Source organism: Carassius auratus, chromosome 31 (assembly GCF_003368295.1).
Source record: "Carassius auratus strain Wakin chromosome 31, ASM336829v1, whole genome shotgun sequence".
Lineage (NCBI taxonomy): Eukaryota > Metazoa > Chordata > Actinopteri > Cypriniformes > Cyprinidae > Carassius > Carassius auratus.
In genome coordinates, this window is record NC_039273.1 from 17,592,755 (window position 1) to 17,609,937 (window position 17,183).

The 17,183-nt window shown below is 35.1% G+C and overlaps 1 protein-coding gene across 1 annotated transcript; it reads left to right on the plus strand.

The window, feature by feature from the left end:
- Positions 1-3,006: 3,006 nt before the first annotated feature.
- Positions 3,007-16,551, plus strand: aldh1l1 (aldehyde dehydrogenase 1 family, member L1). Its single transcript, XM_026213952.1, has 23 exons — positions 3,007-3,140; positions 7,466-7,592; positions 8,140-8,374; positions 9,252-9,417; positions 9,600-9,701; positions 9,808-9,897; positions 10,030-10,170; positions 11,375-11,500; positions 11,671-11,762; positions 11,878-12,025; positions 12,607-12,726; positions 12,824-12,951; positions 13,128-13,278; positions 13,663-13,733; positions 13,865-13,970; positions 14,073-14,160; positions 14,539-14,632; positions 14,775-14,874; positions 14,973-15,071; positions 15,393-15,558; positions 15,639-15,744; positions 15,852-16,051; positions 16,208-16,551. Exons 2-23 carry the CDS (start codon positions 7,466-7,468, stop codon positions 16,261-16,263), a joined length of 2,712 nt encoding a protein of 903 aa, XP_026069737.1. The 5' UTR covers positions 3,007-3,140; the 3' UTR covers positions 16,264-16,551.
- The last annotated feature ends 632 nt before the right edge of the window (positions 16,552-17,183 follow it).

The following is a 17,183-nucleotide window of genomic DNA, read 5'->3' on the forward strand; positions in this document are numbered from 1 at the left end:
CAAATAAGGGAAACATATGTAAGGAGAACAGATTATGTCCAATAATGAAACCTTGAGGGACTCCCAAGAGAGATGGTGAGGTGGAAACACAATCCCCAAGGCAAATCAAAAAATGGGATAAGATTGAAATTTTAACAAATTTTTGCTCCCCTTGGTAATGAATTGAAACTGGATTAGGACTTTTTTTTGAGTTTTTGCTGAATCATTCACTTCTCCAGAATAAGGGTCAATAGACATATCAGATGTCAATCATTAACTCTAGTATAATAATGATTCTAGGCTGACTGAGATCCAGTGAAAACTCGATTATAACCTGACCAAACAAAAAAACAACACTTTATTCAATTTTGTATAATCTTAAAACATTCAAAATATTATCGTGGAAAATATACAATATAGATATATGGTGTGCAAATGAAATAATTATTTAATATATTGACATTAAGTACTATGGTATTACTATCTGTTACTAAGGTGCATAATAGTACCGATATAGAGTCTTATAATAAGTGTGATAAAAAATGTGAAGTATCTGCCAATATGAACGTGAAGCAAGTATGCCGGAATGAGTGAAGTAAAAGTATAGGCTCTGTGAGACCAAGATTCCCATATCTTTCATAAGAATTTAAAAATCTATTGATAGGGCTGAACTTTCTAGTGGATTTGGTGCTTAAATCATATTCATTTATTTAACATACATATTTCATATTACTGTATTAATAAACAGCATTTCAAAAATGTAATATACATACTAACATCATGGCTAGGCTATGGCTAAAAATATTCGATTGTTGGTATACTCTGGGCAAGTTTGTATTTTTAAAATGGTAATCATGATGGCTTTATTGACCCTGTATTGAAAGATCATTAAAATAACTGTACAGCTTTTTCAGACACTCATCTAAAACAGCAGCTATATTATGTTTAGAATGGTAGCCTATTAAAAAGACACATGCTTACCACAATAATGCATTTATAAACTCAAACTAAATTGGAAGCACACACTATGTCACTGCATCATCTGTTCACTGATTTAAATGGGATTGCATATGCAGTATTGTCCTTTCTGTATAGTTTTGGTTCTATAAGTTCAGTTTTATTCTCTGTTTAGTCCTGGGCTGTCCAAAATTGCCCCCTATACTCTCAAATGGGGCACAAGTCATTTGTAGTGGTGTCCCAAACCATATTGGACCCTCTCGAGTGCATCATTCAGTCCCATAATGCACATAACTGATGTACACTCAACGGCTAGAGAATACCCCAGAATGTACAGCTAAATGATCGATCCATCCATCCATTTTCCAAACTTTTGGTCCAATGTGAGCACAACATAATATCATACAGGTATTAGTTCAAATAGTTTAATGGAGGTATATACCTGCTATAGTTTCCATAAAAGGGTTCAAGATAAATCTTTTCATTACTACTGTAGCTGCCAGTTTGCTACATTTTCTAATGATTATTAAACAGCAAGTACAAACTATTTAAAGGCGGCAGCCCTTTTGGCACACTCAGTGTCCAAATTCGCTGACTAGTTTTCATTCACTCCATCTAATGGTCTATAGGACTCGTATATGAAGGGTGATAATGAAGTATGAACACAGCACTGGTTTCTATTCCACAGTTACTTACTGGTTGATTGATTAATCCCACCTGTGCTTTGTTTATCCCACATTTAATTAACCATTCTTGCCTTAACTATTTTCTTCCGACAAATCCCTGGGAATTGATTGCCCTCTTATTGATCTGAGATAATTTCCATATGCAGAACTTTCCAGATGCTTCATATTCTATAGTCCAAGCTTATGGTCTTCTTCAGCTCACCCCACTGGTTTTCTATGGAGTTAAGGGCAGGAGACTGTTTTTCTTTCAAGGACTGGGGTACTGGGATAGCCAAGGCAAAACCTTGACTCTGTGGTCATTGAACCATTTTTGTGTTGATTTTAATTTACCATGGATCATTGTCCTGCTGGAAGATTTAACCGTGACATGGCTCAAGCTTAGACAGCCAAGTGTTGATTTAGTTTCCAGGTATTCTAATATGTTGTCCAGGGTCTTTGAAATAAAAACACCCCCACAACATCTAAGATCCACCACCACACATTTGTTCAGTTCATTCCAATGATATGTCTGGTAATGTTTGGCAAACTAACAGCAAAGTTGTGGCACCTGGCCACAGTTTTGAAGATAACTTGCATGCTAATCACATAGTTAAATAACAACTTAAAAGTTTTGGCATCTGTCATGGAAAATGACCTAAATCTGACCTTGATGGTTTGATTGGTGAGTGCCAGTCAGGGTTTATGAATGGTTGCAACATATTCAACGATAAGGTTAGTTATTGATTTTACTGATTATCGTGATTTGGTTTGGGGTATTCAAGACAAATAATAAAAATAAATTAATACTAATCAATCAAAAATTCTTAAAGAATTAGAGACTTAAAAAAATTATGGTCTATGAACACACTTGAAAAAATATAGCTAAAAAAGTAATCTGTGTAATTTAGCATGAAGATACAATTAATTGATATTTATTTCTTTTTGTGATATTAAACAGACAAAAAAAGTGTTTGTGAAAGTGTCTGTGTTATGGAACTTTGGAACAAGTTATGTAAGGCCTAACTATCTCTCAGTAAAACCAAGCAAGACACACACACACACATACACACAGACACACACACACACACACACACTATATACTCTTACTATTACACATACTATATAGCTCATTATATACAAATGCAAATGTTTGGGCTTTTAGTGTTGTGTATTTATTTTTTATGATATATGTATTTTTTTGTTGTTCTTGTTCTGTTCTTTTATTTTGGGCCTTCAGATCATAGTATTATATTGTTGTAATTATAACTTTCTTACTTACTGTGATAAAAACTCAGTGGTAGCAACAAGCCTACAGTCCTACACATTTGTCATGTTTTTACACTGTGATGATTTCAACATATGCTTCTATAGCCTAACTGTGGAAACGGAAACTTTCGGTTCCACCCCCTTGCGTTTGTAATAACGCTATTGGTAGTCTGATTGCTGGCCTGCAATACAGTTGTGCTGAAATAAATAGCAACAGTGTCTGCTGAATCCTTCTACCCTGCAGTGGAACAGCTCTAATCTGGACGTGCCAAGGTATGATAAGTGTAAAACTAGATAGTAGCCTACATGTAGTTTGCTCAAAAATGCAAGCGTAATGGCAATAGTCACATATTGGTGGTGTGTGCAATGACAGATTCCTTCTGACAAAGGACACATGCTCGTTTCGTGTCGTAAATAAGTCTTATGTTTGCAAAAACGTTTTAAAAATATAAACAAACGTGCATAAAAGAATGTCGCCTAGTTCATGTCATAACATATTATTTGACTAATGTATTGGCTAAACTTGTTTCTTTTCATTATAGTTAGTAGCCTAAACTTTGTGGCATGCTAGATGTTGTTGTATGGATAGGCTAACGTTATATGAAATCGTTCCACGTTATTTGCTGAAAATGTCAGGTTCAATATTTCGATTGTTGTGGGCGTAACTTGTTGTTTGAATTTTGTGTGACCCTGCAGGGCACTCTGATTGAGCAACTACCCTTCAATAATGAACGTTTTCTTTGGTGGGTTCCACTACTTTTTGATATTAATTTACCTTTGCAGACTCTTTTTAAGAGTTGGGCTGTTGTCCGGCTTGGAATGTTACTGCCTAGACATATTTGGTGCGTGAACGAATCGAGTCGTTATTTTGAACCGGTTCTTTTCAGGAAACCAGTGGAACTTGTTCGCCAAATCGAACCGAATCGTTTGGAACAAACGCTGGCCCTGTCTCAAATGGCACCCTCGCGGTCTTCTGAGTCCGCTCTTTCGTGACGTAATGCCGCTTTGACTATTGGGTAGAAGTCGAAGTCTGCTGCTGAGTTCACCCAGTTCGCCCCAGTGCGGACTCTGCAGAAGTGCGTGTCGAGGGCGCATAGCGGCTGCAAGGGGGCCGCTCGCGAACACCCATTTGAACGCCAAAATGCAACACGCGCACGCGGCCATTGTAAATCCACAAGACCGAAGGTGCACAGGTTCCATTCCATTTGGGACAGGGCCAGTCTGTTAACAGCTCTCTCACAGAGGAACGTGTGGGACGAGCCCCACTCGTAATCGGCCGAAGTCCGGGAGTAGCTATTGTCCTAGAATTATAAGTCATTTCTACTTCTGCAAACAATTCTTTTTAGCAGTGATGCGTGAACTGTATGGACAAATGGGACCCCTCTTTGTAGCTTATATTAGTTCTTTTACAGTGTTCTTTTACTGCCTGCAGTATCATGCTACAGGTGATCTTATTAAATATATTCTATGTTAAATTGAATGCAATACATATTAAATACATGTTTCCTTTTTTCCAATTTAATAATTTGCATGTTCTTAACAAATGTTAAAAGATGATCAAACATAACAGATTGAATATGCTATACAGCTAGCAGGTTATTGTAGGCTAATCTAGCACGCGGAGAAAGTAAAGAACAATTAAAACCACTTTATTTACCATTATAGGTAACATAAATTAAAAAAGGCAGTTAAAGTCATAATTATGATAACATCATAAGTCAAATATGTAGATTTTCAAATCAGACACATTAAAAGCCCTTTCAGTTAGCCTGATCAACAATTTTGAAAATGTAAGCTTAAAGCCTTGCTATCCAAAAGCCTTTCGGAATGTGGATATTCTGGTCTGTGCCTGTTCTTGTGTGTGTAGATCCTTAGCTCTTTTGAAGAACTCTGTAACAAACGAAATGGAAAGATAAAATGAAACTAGAGAACTGTTTCCTGTAAAATGTTAAATCTTTGATCCTCTAATAAAGAGATTTGTCAAAAAAAAGCCCTTTCAATCAATGGAATCGTCTGGACTGATTTGTTTAGGGGGATGCAGTCCCCTTGTAGGCCTTGAACTGTTCGTAAAAACCTACTTAAATTAAAATAATAACAATTCAATAAACTATGTGTACAAGTCAACTTATTGTAGGCTATTATGAACCTGAATATCAATTTAACCTTTATCTTTAGTCAAGTGATCAACTGAATCTGAAATTGATTCACAAAAACAGCTTGCCAAAATCAAATTTAAAAACACATTTCAAATCAGCAATCAAATCATGAATAACATGGATTGTCTAGTAAAGGTTGCTTCTTACCCTTATGTTCATTGACCCCTTTTCAAGGTTACTTCATTACACAAGTAAGTGGGGACCACTAAGTGTCTTTAAATCATTAAATGAATGATTAACTCAACATATTCATTTGAAAACAGTTGTTCATGGCACAAGTCACATACAAAATCATGAGATTTAAAACAGATGACAACTGGCCTTTATAGAAAAAGACAGCAGTAATAATAGTAATAGTATAAGAAATTGATGTTGGGTTTTATCAAAATTCATATATAATTTAAATAGTGTATGGCTATTAGTGTTTTTACACATTGATAAGTTCTGCCCCTCGTTCACTTCTTGATGTAAAAAAATTGATTCATAAACTGAACTGAACGACCCCCTCATCCACTTACTGTTTCAGTCAGCAGGTTGTCATTCACAAACAAATGCTATTTGTTTACCCTATAACCAGTCTTTGACGGCAGGAAAAAGCAGCATCGAATCAATCAAATCTTTTCCTGGCTGTGTTGTCTGTGGTGTGTGGGACTTTGGAAACAAATTGTAATTGCATAATAAACGGAAGAGTAATGCTGATGAACAAAATTTGCATGTCTACAATTTTTTAGAAGGAATATGGTTTAAGCACCACAAACAATGGCAACAAAGCAAATTTGTTTAATGGTATCCAGTTTAATTCTGTTTTGTTCAGTTTGGCTAAAAGTAAGGAGGAAGCTAAACGAAGTTAAAAAGAAACAATTTTGTTTAAATTGTATTATTGTCTCACAGTGTTGATATGCACATACTGGCATACTAGCTTTACAGACTGCAACAATTACTGTGGGCTTTATTAATTTTTTTGGTGTTTTTTGTTATTACATAACAGGAACAATGAGGTGTATTTTTAACGTTTTAACAATACGTGAACAAATCATGTTAGTGTTAATTTATTCAGCTGGTACCAATGTACATGATTAAATCATATTTATCCAACACCCTTTTTTAGTTTAAGGTCAAATGTCTGTTTTCTTTTTGAATCTTTTTTTGTTTTTGTTTTTTGTTCCAAAACCCTCTTCTCCTCATTGAACGAGATTAACTCACATATCTATCTGAATGAACAACATCTCAAGTTTATTCAAGAATGAAATGTGCTAATAAATTCAGTCCATACACTACAAAATATATGATAACGATTTATTTATTTACTGTTTTGTGTCCCTTTCCTCCAATGTATTAATGCATTATGGAATATATTTTTTTTTCTCTCTGAAAAGCTTTTAATAACGTTTTGACAGAAAGTTGATTTAATCCAAATTCAGTAAGGAGATATGATTTTTCTTTTTTTTTGTACAAGTCAATTTGTATAAAATAGTTGGCTAAATAAATACATATGAATTGATTTGGTGGCATGTTTCATCTTTATTCACTGTAGTTGCATAGCTTTGCAGTCATTCTTAAATTATATCCAGCCCCCACACACAGACATTTATACTCACAGAAGCGTGTTGTCTCCACTGCCCTACAACTTTATCTATAAAATAGTTCAGCTAACTAAAGGTTATACGTCATTTTCTGTAGTAAGGTGGTACCATGGCTGCTTCTGAAGTAGCTAAACTTACAGCTTTCCTATTGGAGAGACAGAGACGCTGATGCCAAAGACTATTTTTATTTTGCTCAACTTTAAATGCCTCCCCAGTTTCACTCATTACACTTGTGTGTCAGATTTAATGAAAATATGATATAATATTGGGTTAGAGTTACAGACTTCCCTCTTATAATTGTATTAAAACTTTTCGAGCTAATGTAATTTTCTCCGGTCCTTCTTTATTATTGAGTCCCGATAAAGGCAGCTGTCCTGCTGAAGGGCACAATCATGATAGAGGTTGCTGAGTAACTTCCCTATTCACTCTTTATTCATGCTTACCAGTACAAACACTGATTTACTAAGCAACAGTTTTGGAGGGTTCAGTGGGAGGCCAGACTACCTGAATTTCCCTTGAACATAGTCTTGCATAACAAGCATATGCTTGTGAATTCATTCCAAAGCAACTTGACAAGCAATTTATCATAACCTACAATATCTGCAGTACAAAATTCCCAGTTTTTAATTTTAAGACACGCTAGAAAAGTGAAATGCAGAAAGAGAGAAAACTTCATTGTTTTTTGTTTTTATATAATTTATTTATTTTTTTAATTGTTATAGCTAGTTTACAGTTAAATTAAGAGGTCATCAAACTATTTCATACTTAATTTCTTAACTGATATGCTACCATATAGTAATAGTAGTTGTATGTGTTTTCAGTAATATGTTTTAACCTGTATGTGTTCCTTTCATTTCAGATGAAGATTGCTGTGATTGGCCAGAGTCTCTTTGGACAGGAAGTGTACAAAGAACTGAAGAAGGATGGCCACACGATTGTTGGTGTATTCACCATCCCTGACAAAGATGGAAAGGTGGACTTACTAGGTAAGTCTCTCATAGCTTTGTTTCTGAAAGAACCATTGATCTTACTCCTAAAGGGGTAATTCTCTCATAATTTACCCACGCTATCCCAGGTTTATATGACTTTCTTTCTTCTGTGGAACACAGAGATTTAAAAAAACGAAGCCATCTCTGTGGGTCCATTTAATGTGAGTCCCTTGAAGTTGAAATGAACACAAACAGATACAAGGGTATTCCATATGACCCTGATTGAGTCTTGTATAACAAAAATGCTATTATTTTAATATTATTTATAAACCAACACTGTGAACGCTGTGAACGTCAACACATGAAGCATGATGAAAGTAATTTGTGGAACGTTTCATGAGTAAAATATTATGAATTATGAATTTGCAGTACTGTGAAACTTTGGCTAACGTCTGTGGTTAAAATAATAAAATTGCATGTTATTAGCAGAAAGTTATTTGATGGCAGTTGTGCTTCAGCACTGCTCTTTTGTGCATATGAATCTGATAGTTTGAGGAAAGTTTATGGTTACGTAAATTGAAATAAATCTTTCAACGTTCCACAGCGACTGAGGCAGAGAAGGATGGCGTGCCAGTGTTCAAGTTTCCCCGCTGGAGGCTGAAGGGAAAGGCCATCACAGAGGTGGTGGATCAGTATAAGGCCGTTGGTGCTGAACTGAATGTTCTTCCTTTCTGCTCTCAATTCATCCCTATGGAAGTGATAGATCACCCAAAACACGGGTCCATCATTTATCATCCCTCTTTACTGCCCAGACACAGAGGTGCCTCTGCCATTAATTGGTATGTCTGTGTGTATGTGTTTTCATTTTGTGTTTTATTAGTGAGTGTGTGTGTATGTGTGGTAATCATAAATATGATAGTAAGAGAAAGATTAGTGGCACACCTGATTAGATTTCAGAATAGTTAACTAACATTTTTATTTACTTACGGAGCCCTGCACATAACACGCAGGAAAAAATTTAAGGCTAAATCGAGTGCACGATTTACTAATTTGTCCCCTCAATTTACTAAAATGTGCACACGATTACTATTGCGTTCTCTCAATTTACTATTGCATACATTCGATTTACTATTGCGTTCACTCGATTTTTAAAATTGTGCGCACAATTTACTAATTCGTTCCCTCGATTTGCTATATCGTGCGAACGCAATAGTAAATCGAGGGAACGCAATAGTAATCATGTGCACGTTTTAGTAAATTGAGGGAACGAATTAGTAAATCATGCTCACAATTATTATTTTTTTCTTGCATGTCATGCAGAAGGCTCCGTAGTTATTTATTCATTTCATATTACTTAATTTATTATTTTCTTTTGTGAAACACAAAATCAGATGAAAGGTAGAGTGTGTGAGGCTGAACGGAGTTGTCATAAACATGAAAATGCTTTATATTTAGTGTTTTAACCAAATGCCTATAATTGAAGTTGGCTTGCTATCAGGTGCTTTGATGGAGACATGTATAATGCATTTGAGACATGTCTTCCCCACCGCATAAAATTAATTTTTGTAGTTGTATTATTATCTGCAAATGTTATTAATTGTCATATGTGTTTAAAAAGTACAATGGCACAATATTTTATTCGCTGAAAGAAACAGCATGAGGATGAGTAAAATGTTGTTTTAACATAATTTAGTTTTGCTATTTTGTTTCTCTTAGGACTCTCATTCATGGTGATAAGAAGGGTGGGTTTACAATATTCTGGGCAGATGATGGACTGGACACAGGACCAATTCTTTTACAAAGAGAATGTGATGTTGAGACAAATGACAATGTGAACAGCATCTACAAACGCTTCCTGTTCCCAGAGGGAGTTAAAGCCATGGTGTGGATCAATGCAGAAACTACATTATATTGCAAACTACAGTATACTATATATTAAATTTAAAACAGCATTCAATTCACTGTTTTAATGTAGGATCAGCAGGATATGATGTCCAGAATGCAGTCCGACATAGTTGAATATGAGAGCACTCTTGGATTCTTGTGTGTGTGCTCTTGTTTTAGGTGGAGGCAGTCAGGTTAATTGCAGCAGGTACAGCTCCGAGAATCAAGCAACCAGAGGAAGGAGCCACATATGAGTGTATTCAGAAGAAAGAAAATTCAAAGGTGGAGTTCCCTAGCACTGCAGAGGAGCAAATATATACGTGTATATCTTCAACCTCATTGTTGCACACAATATTAAAACAATATATGTCTATGGTTGGTTGAATAGATTGACTGGAACCAGCCAGCAGAAGCCATTCATAACTGGATCAGAGGAAATGACAGAGTACCTGGAGCCTGGGCAGAGATTGATGGCAAAGTAAGTGCTTTAACTAACACACACAACAGCACATGAAACATGCAGAAACTCTTAGTAAAATGCATGAAATTATGTGCAAAAAAAAAAAAAAACTACCGTTGTGCAACAGTATTATTTTCATTCTTTTGGTAGAATGTTTCATTTTATGGGTCAACACTGTTGGAAAATGACCATTCTTCAAGTAATGGTCAACCTCTGGAAATCCCTGGAGCAAGTCGACCCGGTTTGGTTACCAAAAATGGCCTTGTTCTTTTTGGGAATGATGGCAAGACGGTAAGGAAATTTAGAAACCTTTTTAAATTATGCTATTAAAATTGCTATAGGGAAAACTTGACATAGGCAAAAATGTATACATACTTTATATAGCACCGCATAGTTTCAGCAGGATGTGTCTGTGCTGGCGTGAGTAGTAAGGGATATTTGTAACTTTACCAACTAAAATGTAAAGGTATAGTAAAGGTATAGTTCCCCCCAAAATGAAAATTATTTCATAATTTACTCAAACTCATGTTGTCTTAAACCTGTATGCATTTATTTCTTCTACTGATAACAAAAAAAAAGAATGTTAGTAACTGAAAAACAGTGGTTCAAATACAATTTCCATTGTATGGACAAAAAAAAAAAGAGGAAAGAAATTCAGAACAAAAAAAGGTCAAAAGACCCTTTTGGAATGACACAAGGGTGAGTAAATTCTGACAGTTTTCATTTTTGGGTGAAGTGTCCTTTTAAGTGCAAGCTGCAATCATCACGGTCCAGGCTTGTGAAGGAACCATGATGAAAATAGACAAATCTGAAAGAAAAGATCCTGTTGATGCCGTGGATACAATTGCTTTGGAGTCAAATGTCAACTTCTTCAGTCACAGTTAGCACAATTAGGTTTTTCTTAAGTTACTGCCCCTAGCAACAGAAGCATTTTCAGTACAAACATCCTAAACAGATGTCTTACTGTTTCAGTGTGTCACTATGATTCACATCTGAAAAATCAGTTAGATCACATCTTAGAAATTATGTACTGAATGTACTGAAACGTTTTTGTCATGAGGGTCTTTAGATGATCAGTACCAAATTCTGTGTGAACACTTTTTTCTGTGTGAAAAGTGAAAAAATGCATGGATGGGAATGAAATCTAAGCAACACATTTTCTTTTGTCTCAATTCAAGGATTCAGCAGAATTCTAGCCCATTGGTAATGGACAAAAACATACTTGTACTTGGGCCTTATTGGATAGGTCATTATTATTCCCCCCTCACTCACCATCCAAACAATTCACATTCTCTGTTTAGACACTTAGACTTCTTTAAAGATATATTTTGTGTGTCACAGAATAATAATAAAATGACTTGAGGTTGAGTTTAAATTTAATTTAAACTTATTAGTATTTATTTACACATTTACCCAATAAAATGTGCAATGCAAGACTGTAGATGAGTGTGTGTCGGTGTATTTGCACATAAAGTGTGTTTATTCTTGTATGTAGTTGCTTGTGAAGAACCTGCAGTTTGAGGATGGGAAGATGATTGCAGCATCCCAGTATTTTAAAGCTGCTCTCAGTTCCACCGTGGAGCTCTCTGAAGACGAAAAACTATTTGCTGAGCAGATGAGGGTGAAAATATATCACTCATTTCATTACAAGTCACCATGATATTTTTTGTGTTGTCTGTATGTTAAAAACCTTTTAATATTAAATATAGCTTTTTTTACATTCTGAAAGATAATGTGTGCTGAAGGCAGAAAGTTATAGATTATTAGAGAATTTCTTGCATTTTTGTCCAGGTGGTGTGGAAGAGTATTTTGACTAATGTAGAGAAGATTGAAGACAATACCGACTTCTTTAAATCTGGTGCTGCTTCGATGGATGTAGTCAGGTGATGTGCAAATTTATAATTTTCCTCATATATATTTCTAGACACTTTATTTAGCTAATTTTCCCTTTACATAATATATATATATAAAAAAAGAAATCTTATTTTTGCACTATAGACTGGTGGAAGAGGTAAAGTTGAGGGCGGCACAGTTGCAGTTGCAGAATGAAGATGTTTACATGGCAACAAGCTTTGAGGAGTTCATTCAAATGTGTGTGAGGAAGCTGAGAGGAGAGGATGGGGAAGAAGAGTTCACTGTAGACTATGTTAGTATTGCTTCTGTTAAATACGTAGTAGCTTTTATATTTATTTTTGCTCTGCTTGATATATATATATATATATATATATATATATATATATATATATATATATATATATATATATATATATATATATATATACACTGCACATTCATATACAAAATATAGACACTATTTCAGCATTTTAGAAATGATTACAAATGATATCAGGAACTTTTGAAATCTAAATATACACTCATTGTAAGTTTGATGCCTGCAAGACATTCCAAAAAAGTTACCATTGGTGCATCATTCTTTTTAACAACACTCAACATTTTTTGGAACTGAGGAAACTAATTGTTGTATATCTGAAAGTGGAAATCTTCCCATTATTGTTATAAAAATTCCTGATTTGTAATTTGAGACACTGTTGATCTGGGCTTCAAACACAGTGGTAAACATGTCCATTTTTGGAATATATTGCAAGTATCAAACTTAGAATTAATGACTGTTTATGAAAAAACAAAGTTGATTAGGTCAGTTATATGTGACAATAAAAATACTGTTTTTAATTTATTTCTAAATATGTATCTGCATGTCTGTTGTAGGTAGAAAAGAAACTGAACAATATGACAATCCGAATCCCACACCAGCTTTTCATAAATGGGGAGTTTGTAGATGCCGAAGGGGGAAAGTCCTATAAGACCATTAACCCCACTGATGGACAGGTAGACGGGACACAAATTCTTTTCCACTCTCAATCTATTTGCATTTTCTGTCTTATTCTTTTTCACATACTTAATTTCAGCTTTTGTTTGTGTGTAGGCAATCTGTGATGTGTCCTTAGCTCAGATTGCAGATGTGGAAAAGGCAGTGGCTGCAGCTAAAGAAGCATTTGAGGAGGGAGAGTGGGGCAAGATGAACCCCAGAGACCGTGGCAAGCTACTCTATAAGTACATGCATTTTATATTTAAACACTGCAGGAACACATAGGGTTCTTTCTTTCTTCTGTTTCTGCATTGAACTGGTAACTGTTTTAATAACACACTTACCAAATTTGGCTCTGTTTATCTTTGCTCATACTTTAAAATGTCTTGATTGTAATTGTGTGTATGTTTGTATTCTCCAGACTGGCTGATCTGATGGAGCAGCATCAGGAAGAGTTGGCCACTATTGAGAGCATTGACTCGGGAGCAGTCTATACTCTTGCCCTCAAAACACACATTGGCATGTCTGTTCAGACATTCAGATACTTTGCTGGCTGGTGTGACAAGATTCAGGTTTGTTTGTGTGTGTTTGTCATTTACCAGAATATGTATTTATCAGCCATCATTCATGATGAATGCCACAGACTGTCATATTGAGGATATTTAAAAAACAACAACACAGGATTTATAATGTAATTTGTTATTACATTATAAATCCTGTGTGTTTTTTTTAATAAGGCAAAGTTTAATTTGCCTTATTTAAACATTTTTAAACATTGAATTTTGTTCTAATTAATATGCACTTGGATGCTGTTGATTGAGCTTAATTATTGTATTGAACCCAGAAGATTCCTAACTAATTTGCCTGCATTGTATTGGAAACTACAGTTTTAGTCATATTCAAAAGATGAACCTATCCTTGTTTGTGTCTGAAATATATTCAATTATTCTCCACAGGGCTGCACTATTCCTATCAACCAGGCTCGACCTAATCGAAACCTTACCTTCACTAAGAAAGAACCAATTGGGTAAAATCAACTCTTAACAGACAAACAAATCTGCCCAGCCTCGCTATGAAAATAACCCCCTGAGTTACTATGTGTATAGTTTATCTGGACAGAGTGTTGAGAATATTTAGCTGTTGTTTGTTTATGTTCAGTGTGTGTGCCATTGTCATTCCTTGGAATTATCCACTGATGATGCTGGCATGGAAGACTGCAGCCTGCCTAGCAGCTGGAAACACCGTGGTGCTCAAACCTGCACAGGTAAAGAACTGCAGTTAATGATAAAACAAAAATGCACGTGGCATATTTATCTTGAACAATATAAACACAAAATTTAAGAACTGTTTCTGCTTTCTGTTCTAGGTCACACCTTTGACTGCTCTCAAGTTTGCTGAATTAACTGCTTTGGCAAAGTTTCCGAAAGGCGTGGTGAACATACTACCAGGAGCTGGTACGTATAACACAAAACATACACAATAGAGTTTAGTATAGCCCAAATCTGTCAGTGAAAACTGATATACAGTAACTATTTTCTGTACACAATCCACTATCAATACTGTCATTTCTTTGCACTATTCAGTTTTTAGTACATCTAAAAGTTACATCTTAGTGTACATCTTAGTGTTCCTGTAGCTTAATTGGTAGAGCATTGCCTTATCAAGTGCAAGGTTAGGGGTTCGATTCCCGGGAACACATGATAGGTAAAAATTGATAGCCTGAATGCACTGTAAGTCGCTTTGGATAAAAGCGTCTGCTAAATGCATAAATTTAACTTACATTTTAATTTAAAACTGTCCACTTGTAGATTCATTGAATTTGTACATTTTAGGGTCTCTGGTCGGTCAGCGGCTGTCTGACCACCCTGATGTTCGAAAACTGGGCTTCACCGGCTCCACTGAGATTGGCAAACAGATAATGAAAAGGTGAATGAGCATCTATTAAAACACCTAATCAATGCTGGGGTTTGAGCATTTCTTTAATTTGAAGTTTTCAGATCCCGAATTTTCATTTATCGGAAATTGAAATAAAAGTTGGAGATCATCCAAATGCTTGTGTATCTTTTAGCTGTGCGGTCAGCAATGTGAAGAAGGTTTCTCTTGAGTTAGGAGGAAAGTCTCCTCTCATCATCTTTAATGACTGTGATCTGGACAAGGCTGTCAGAATGGTTTGTTTACCTCAGTACCATCACGCAGTTGTATTTGCAAAGTGTGGTTGTAATCTCAGACATGTTTTATACCCTCCACACATTCTTCTTGTCTACAGGGTATGAGCTCTGTGTTCTTCAATAAGGGAGAGAACTGCATTGCAGCAGGGAGACTCTTCATTGAGGAATCTATCCATGACACTTTTGTGGAGAGAGTGGTAAAGAACAATATGACTGACTAGCTTCATCATTCATATTTTTACATATATTTCTTTTTATTACCTGTGGTTGAATCCCACACTTTTGTGAGCTATGACCATATATCAGCTCTAGCTTTTGTAAGCAATCTGCAGCTACTAAAAAAGTAGTCATACTAACTCCTTAAACCTCAAAATAAGACCATTTGATTTTAACCGAAGTGTAACAGGCATAATGCGATAACCTTGATGAGTTAATAATTCATGAATTTATAATTAATTTGTAACTCCAATATCTTACTTACTTCAAAGTTTATAACATATACAACTACATCTGTGTAGGTGAGTGAAATAAAGAAGATGAAGATTGGCGATCCGCTAGACCGTTCCACAGACCATGGCCCCCAGAACCACAAAGCCCATCTGGACAAACTGGTGGAATACTGTGAAAAAGGGGTCAAAGAAGGAGCAAAATTAGTGTGTGGAGGGAAACAAGTGAACCGTCCAGGTTAGAGGAGTGTGTGAGAATATGCGTAAGTCTCAGTGAGGGATAAAGTACAATGTTCTTTACACTTTCTATCTCTATAGGTTTCTTTTTTGAACCGACTGTGTTCACTGACGTGCAGGATAACATGTATATTGCTATTGAGGAGTCCTTTGGGCCCGTCATGATCATCTCCAAATTCAGTAATGGGTTAGTAGAAAAAAGCAACTTTTACCTCTCTTTTAAATGTATACAATTCAACAATATGACCAAAAGCAACATTGTAAACTGCCTTTTCCTCAATCCCCCTCATTCAGAGATGTTGACAAAGTGCTGCAGAGGGCTAATGCTACAGAATATGGTTTAGCATCAGGTGTGTTCACACGTGACATCAGTAAGGCTCTGTATGTGAGCGAAAAGCTTCAGGCCGGCACTGTTTTCATCAACACTTACAACAAGACCGATGTGGCCGCTCCTTTTGGTGGCTTCAAACAGTCTGGCTTTGGCAAAGATTTGGGTAAGGCATAAATAAGACTGTGTGTAAGACTTAATTATTTCAATGCATTCTAAAATAATTTCAATGAACACATGCCCAACAGTTTTTCTGAGTTGTCATTTTTGACAAAAATAATTTTTGTATATTGTTTTAACTAGGTGTATTTCTTCCCAACAGGACAAGAAGCTCTGAACGAGTATCTAAAGACTAAATGTGTCACTGTTGAATACTAATAAAATACTGGACATATAATGCACGACATAAAATGATTGCATTTTAGTGCTCTAAAGTGGTAGCTAAGGACAATTTCAGTTTAGCTTTCAAGTAAATTGTCATGACTTGGTAATTACATTTGTTTTATGTGTAATGATGGATTGCAATAAAAAAAATTGAATCAAATCACAAGTTCCTCTTAAGGAGCTAGTTCTTAGTTTCCTAGTTTTACACAGTGTCTGTAAATGTCTTACTGTATATAAGCTCAGAGAAATCAAGGACCATACGTCAACATTTTTATAAATTATTATAATGAATATTGTTTCATTTATCCTTTATTTTGAGATAATTGCTTAGGGTTGAGATACTGTGAACTAATGTCTGACTAGCCATTATAACAATTATGGGTAAAAAATATTTTAACACGTTATTTACTGCACTGATTCGGGTTGATTGTTTTAAAGATTTTATATTGAACTGAAGTGATAACAGAAGTATATTTTATGCTTTAGAAACAAGACATTGTTTAATGTCTTCTTTAGAAACAGATGAACATATTTCAAGCATTTGAATAAAATCATTAAAACCACAAAAGAATAAAATCAGTCCAGTATTGACTTATTACATTGTTTAGTGTGTTTTATTTGTGATTTGTAAAAATATAACTGATTACATGAAATAATGATTTGTACTGTAACATTACAACTTTATATCCAACATCACAGCGACAAAAGTTTTCACTGTAAAGGTATTTGAGCTGAATTATTCAGAGATTCATTATTATTCTTAACAATTGGTTATTCAAAGTACAATTCATTACATTGTCGTAGTTTTGCTTTTATTAATTTTCTAATAATTATTCAGGTTTTAAGAGAGCTGACAATTTACCTACCATTTTTTTTTTACATTAGAACGAATGTATTAGTTAAACGTCATTTAG